The 6,924-nt window shown below is 21.3% G+C and overlaps 1 protein-coding gene across 2 annotated transcripts in view; it reads left to right on the top strand.

Moving 5' to 3' along the window:
• The window catches only part of LOC100203104 (uncharacterized), a 62,772-nt gene that overhangs the window by 27,271 nt on the left and 28,577 nt on the right, over nt 1-6,924 (top strand). For both annotated transcript variants that reach the window (XM_065816600.1, XM_065816601.1), the window contains 5 exons: nt 806-864; nt 1,318-1,489; nt 2,762-2,823; nt 3,215-3,327; nt 5,157-5,323. In XM_065816600.1, the coding sequence (XP_065672672.1) occupies nt 806-864; nt 1,318-1,489; nt 2,762-2,823; nt 3,215-3,327; nt 5,157-5,323 (573 nt within the window). The remainder of the gene's footprint in view (nt 1-805; nt 865-1,317; nt 1,490-2,761; nt 2,824-3,214; nt 3,328-5,156; nt 5,324-6,924) is intronic.

Here is a 6,924-nt window from a genome sequence, read left to right on the forward strand (position 1 = left end):
AGATTAGATGCATGCATTTGTAATTTTTTCTGTATAGTTTTATGTAACTAGTTTCAATTGTATATAATTTTTTAACAAAAAAACTATATTTGTACTTCACCTGATGATTGCAACAGTATGAAAGTTGTGAATATCTTGTAGTTTTATTTTCTACTGTATAGCTCTGACTTAGTTCATCAAGCACTTTCTTGATAGTATATACTTGATATATATTTATATATATGTATTTTTATATACATATATATATATATATATATATATATATATATATATATATATATATATATATATATATATATATATATATATATATATATATATATATATATATATATAGTTCATAAATACAAGTTTTAAATAAAATTTATTAATAAATAACAATTTTAACAGCTGAAAATATCTTGAAAAGCTTTGCTCAAGTTACATGTTGCTTAGTTAACTACACAATATTAAGTGTGTATATATATATATATATATATATATATATATATATATATATATATATATATATATATATATATATATACACACACATACTGTCTTAATCGATCGTCTTTAATTTTTAACATATAATGTAAGCTTTGTTTAAAAATAATAATAATTTAGAAGACCGGAAAAAGTTTAAAAACATAAAAAAAAAATTTTTAATTGGTAGATTGCCTGCCTAAACCAAAACCTTCAGTACATATAGCAACAATCCTCACAATATATATTATACTTGTAGTACTAAATATATAAATTTAAATATAATAAACGTGTAATAATTTGTTTAAATTTAGTAATAAGAACTTAAATTTTTTTATAGAAAGAACTGTTGCAAGCTTTTGATTTATATAAACCGAGTTCAATCCTTCATCGTAATGGGTAAAGTTCTTTATTTGTAATATATATTTTTAGATAATATATTGATATACTATTTTTCATTGTTTGTATTAAATTATTTTATGGGTACCTCAAATTATTCTATTCAAAGTTTATAGATATCTTTGCTAAAAGTTATTAGTTCAAAAATAAGATATCATTTTAAAAAAGCTAAAAATATACTACATTACTGCTACATTTTGTTTTCTAATGACTTAAATTTAATATAATTTAATATTTAAATTTAATATAATTTAATATGATTTTGTAATTATTTTAAAGATTTTTGTTGACTTGATTTTTTTTTTACTAATTATATTATTCAAGCAATTGCTATAATTAAAACACCTATATGGACACCTGCATTTTATATCTCTATCAGTTATTGTTGTAATTTTTAGTATATTTTGTATTAGTAACTTAATTTATTGTTATTAAATTAACTTTTTATAATAGGTCAGCATTAATAAAGTTCAAGTTTTATTTGAATGCATATTATGCCTGGAAAAGAAAGCACTACACACAGTGTTTTAATGAGTTGATTTTTGTTAGACCATTTATAGACCAAAGATCGTTAAATATTTCATATAAGTTAATGTTGTCAAAATTACCAGAAGGATTAAAAATGGTATGATTTTAGAATTATTATCAAAAAATAGTCTAATTTCGAAAAATGGTATATTTTTTACAAAGTGACTTTATTATATTAAATAATTAAATATTTAAAATATATCATTATATATTATCATATATATTTTTTGTACAATATTTTTTGAATTGTATATAGTTATTTATTACTAATAATGTTATGTATAATACTTTATTTGTTTTGAAATATTTTTGAATGTTCAATTTAACATATTTTTATGTTTAGTTCTATTTATGTGTAAATCACATTAACAAATTTAAATACCTATTTGTACTTAGTTTTTAATAATTTTTTTTAAGTGAATTATCAATTCTGCTTTTTTCTTTTATTTTTTTAATGTCATTTTTTTAATTTTATTTTTGTTTATTTATTCTTTCTTTTATATAAATTTATACTTCATATTTTGTATTTATAAAATACTATACAGATTTTTAAGATTAAAAGAAACTTGATTTTCCTAAAAAAAACTTTTATTAAAATCAATTATCATAAATTTGCCAAGCAGGTGACTATTGGAGGCTTGATCTCAAAAGTTCTTCCCAGGCCAAGCATGTAACTATTGGAGGCTTGATCTCAGAAGTTCTCTAAATGTTTAAAACAAAGTAAAATAATAAAACATATTCAGTTCAAGTATTATTATACTCACTCAATTAATCATTAATGCGATAGTGGTGTAGTGTTAGAGCATTCACTTTATAAGTGAGAAGTTTCGAGTTCCATAAAATTTTATAAATATAACTACTTAAAGGAGAACTACAACTTTAAAGAATGGTGTTTTATAAATGTATCTACCTAAGGCGTAATCAACTGTAAAGGAGCCACTTTTTTTCATATTTCTTCTGTTATAATAACTATATAGATTTTAATAAATTTAAAAAAATAAACTAACTTGTGTTATATTTTATACAATATTTTATCTTTTATCTTATTTTTGTTCATTTGATTTATTATTTATTTTTTTTACTTTGTGTTTTCTTAGAATTTCTTGTTTATCCAAGTTACCGGAGTTTTTTTTGTTTTTTTGTTTTAATTAAAAATGATCTCTCTTTCTTTAAGTAATTTTTTGTCAGTGTCACAAATTTCCTTGATATTATTTTTTTATTTCATATATAAGAAGACTTTATTATTTTTCTCTTTATTATAAGGACATTTTATTTTTTTGTTTTATTAATTATTATAATACAAGGTTTTATTTTTTATTTTTTTGTTTTGAGTTACCTGATTGTAATTTTTGTAATTTTTTGTATGAAGGATACTTTAGTTCCAATAGTGGCTGAGTATGGTGAACTGGTTTCAATCAATGTTAAACCAGAGTAATTATTTTTTTATATATATATAATTATAAAAAAAAAAAAATAGTAGTAATAAACTTATACAGAAAATACTTTTTAATTGTCATATTGTCATGCAACCTTTTTTTCAATTTTAATGTTTGTTTTTTTGTTAATATAATTGCAAAAAGCCATGATAAATAAATAATAATTTACTCAAATTTTACATTATTTTACTCGTTTAGTTTTATTTATTACTTATATATTATTCATTATTAAATTTATTTGTTTTTGGTCTTAAATATTTTCTTTTTCTAAAAAAATTTCATCATAGCGCTTTTACATCTTGCATAAATTTATTCAAAAATAAATTCTGGATTCATTTTTTTTGTATTGAAGTAAATATTTAAAACAGTTGCGTTTTATATTTCAGTTGCATAATTGTCTCTTATCAGTCAGAAGATGCATCTAACGAAGCTGAAAAAAATTTAAAATTACTTCCGGTTAAAGGTGTCCAGTTCTTAATAGAAGTTAAAAAAATTATTGGTAAGAAGATTTTTAAAGTATGTTTATAATAGTTATTTATAAATTAGTAATCCACTTCACTTTAAGTTATGAGGGGTAAGGAGTTGTTCAAATCATGGAAAGGGGTAAGGAGTTATTCAGGGGTAACAGGATTTCTATAAGGAGTTTTTCAATTTGTTTATTTTAAAGTTGGAAATAATCTGACTGGGTTATTTTAATAAATTTATAATTTTTTTTGAATAATTTTAAAACCTTGATAATCTGGTTGAATTATCTGAGTTTTTTCTAGATAAGTTGTCATTTTATTTTTCATTTAAATTTTATTCATTTAAAAAAAATAAATGTTTTTTTAAAAAAAACCATTTGTCCACAAGATCTATAAATATAATCTAAGAATAAAAAGTGAAAGCAATGAAATCAAAGTATGAATGAAAACATTGTAGATATTTGACATTTTTAGTGTAAGTAGACATTTAGACAATTTATTAGATTTTTTTTTTTTTTTACAAAGTTGTATTATTAAAATATATATTTATACTAAGTAGTATTTGTATAAGTTATAAAAATATAATTTCATTAATAAATCAAAATTTATACTCAGTTTTTGTATAAATTATAAATATATAATTTCATTAATAAATCAAAATTAAAATTAGTTTATCTTTGTAGCGCATTGACTTCTAACATCTCAGATTGAAAAATGGCTCCAACGATAAGAGGTTGAAATATCTCTTTATAACTATTTAAAACAGAATTAATACATCCTTTGTCAACCTGATGTTTTATGTTTATAATTATAAATATATAGTTTTCAATTATAATATATAATATATAGTAATTATAAGTATATAGTTTTCAAATTTTTCTTTAAAATAAATTTTTTTTAACTAAATTTATAATAAATATATTTTAAAAAAAAGTTGTCAAGTTGCTTTTTAAAGAAAGGCAATGTCAAAGCATTAAAAAATACATTTTCTAATGTATGTTGCTTTAACAAATAAACAAATTTATTCAAATTCAGAGTTGTTATATTGTATAACTATTTTGATTGTGCTATTTTATTTAAAATATTAACAAGCATACTATTGGAAATAATTTATAACATACTTGCTCTTGAAAACAATTTTTCAAAGTTTTTCCAGACATATTGATATACCAGTTTATACTTTTCTCTCATCTGTTGAGGTATAGCAGTTTTTAAGGACAGCAATATATTTATATATATTATTTTTCTTCCTTATCCAGATCAAATGAATGTTTTTCTTGTTTTACTTGAACTTATTCAGAAATCAGTTGTAGAACTTTTTCCAAATTATAACATCTCAACAATCCTTTCTTTATTTATGCTGTTTTATCTATAGATGATATATATTTTATCTATATATGACATATATTTTATCTATATGTAACATATATTTTATCTATATATGACATATATTTTATCTATAGATGACATATATTTTATCTATATGTGACATATATTTTATCTACATGTGACATATTTTATCTATATATGACATTTTATCTATAGAACATATATTTTATCTATATATGACATATATGATATATGACATGTTTACATGTCTAATCTAAATGGTAATAAGTTTCTGGGAAAATAAAGCTTTACCTGTTTTACCTGTCTTTTTGGTGTTGGTTGTCCATGAATTACATTGTTGCATCTTTTTTAGTAAAAAATAATAGTTTAGTTGATTAGTTTGATTTTTTTTCGGTTGGTGTTGTTTTAGGTGAGGTTTGTTGCAATTTTTTGGTTAGGTTTGGGTTGTTTTTATAAATTTTAAAATGATATTTTTTCAACATATATATTAAAGATTCCATGGTAAATTTTTTAGCTAATAGTTTGGAGAAACCTACATCCTCTGTTTTAGAAGATACACATTGTGTAGAATCAAATTCTGGACCAAAAGAGGAATCAAATACTGGATCAAAAAATATATCTTATAATGATTTAAAAAGTTTAAATGATTATCCAAAAAATGAAACTAATGAATTAAAAGAGGTAACCTATCTATTTTTACCTTGTAAGCTACTTTTCAATTAGCAGATTAAAGATTGCAATTTTTAATGTTATTTTTATATTTTGTAAATTTTAATGTTATTTTTTTTCTTTTTTAAGTTTTGATGTTATTGATTGTTTTTGTTAAAAGCTTGAGTAATGGCAGAATCAAGTAACTGGTATAAATCTTGATTTACACAAAATATAATGGTGTAGTAGTAAACTACATTTTGGCAAGAAGCAAAGTTTTTGTGTGAAAAAGCTACTTTTTTATAATGATTTTGTTTTTTAAATCACATTTGCTTCATATAAAGCATATTGTTTTCAAATCATATTTGTTTCATATAAATCATTTTGTTTTCAAATCATATTTGCTTCATATAAATCGTTTGCTATGGTTTATGTGAAGGATAAAGAGAAAAATTAAGAAATAAATATTTGATATTCCCCATCCATTTAAAATTAGTGCCAAAAAGAAATGTTATTTAATTATATTTAATTGTTGTTTAACTATTTTATTATTTAATTACACAAATCAAGCATTAAAATTGTGCAAGGGAATCAAAAAAAAAAAGGCATAAATCACCAAAAACCCAAAAAAACCAAAAAAAAATAAATTTACAATTTAAGAACATATAAAATAGTTACAAAAATTCCCACAAAATTATTTTCTAGTTATCAAAATCAAAAAAGTCACCAATCAAATGAAAGTTAATCACCGGAAATGTTTTCCAGAAATAAACAAATCAAGTGAGGGTTTCTTCCACCACTTCTACCACCACCACAGTGTTTAACTGTTCCTCTTGTGCACCTCAAATGAAAAGCTTTTGCCAAACTCCTTGTGCACCATCAGAAGTTAAACTTACATTTATATGATCAAGGAGCTTTCTTCCAAAATGGCTTTAAATAATATCTTTTAAATAATATCTTTTTGTAAAATTAATTTTTCTCTTCATATGAGTTTATTTTAAAAATACTTTTTTTTTTTTTTTACAAGTTATACATACTAAACCCTGCTTTATGAATGCGTTTTGATCTTAAAAAAATGGTGTTTCCTGTTAAATTTTTCTGATTGGCTACATTTTTTGTGCTTTCAATTTTTTTTTAATCATTCTTAAAATTTCTCTATCATCTCTTGAAGTTGTTATTATCTCCCTCATTGAAGCTTTCTCCCTCATTGAATTTCAAATGTTTTGCATTGTATTTCTTTACAATGGCAATGACTGTTGTAAATGGAATATTTTTAAGTTCTTGAAATTTAAATACTTATAGTATTTCCTTGTTTAACGATGTATCTCCTTGTTTAACTAAGTCTATAAGAAGTTTTCATTGAGTATTATTTAAATATTTACCTTTAGGTGTCACACTATTTGACGAACAAAGTTTTTAATGTCTTTTTTTTCAAAAATGTTATTGAATGCTAAATATAATTCTTTAGAAATATAAATTCAAAAATAAAGTTGATATATTATAAATTGAAAAAATCAAAAACATTTATTTTCATAACAAAATATCAATAAAATAGTATTGTACAATTTGCATGAAAATTAAAACTTGTTAATAAAGCAAAAATTTTATAACCAACACATTTTTTGTATTTGTAT

This window comes from Hydra vulgaris, chromosome 13, assembly GCF_038396675.1.
Source record: "Hydra vulgaris chromosome 13, alternate assembly HydraT2T_AEP".
Lineage (NCBI taxonomy): Eukaryota > Metazoa > Cnidaria > Hydrozoa > Anthoathecata > Hydridae > Hydra > Hydra vulgaris.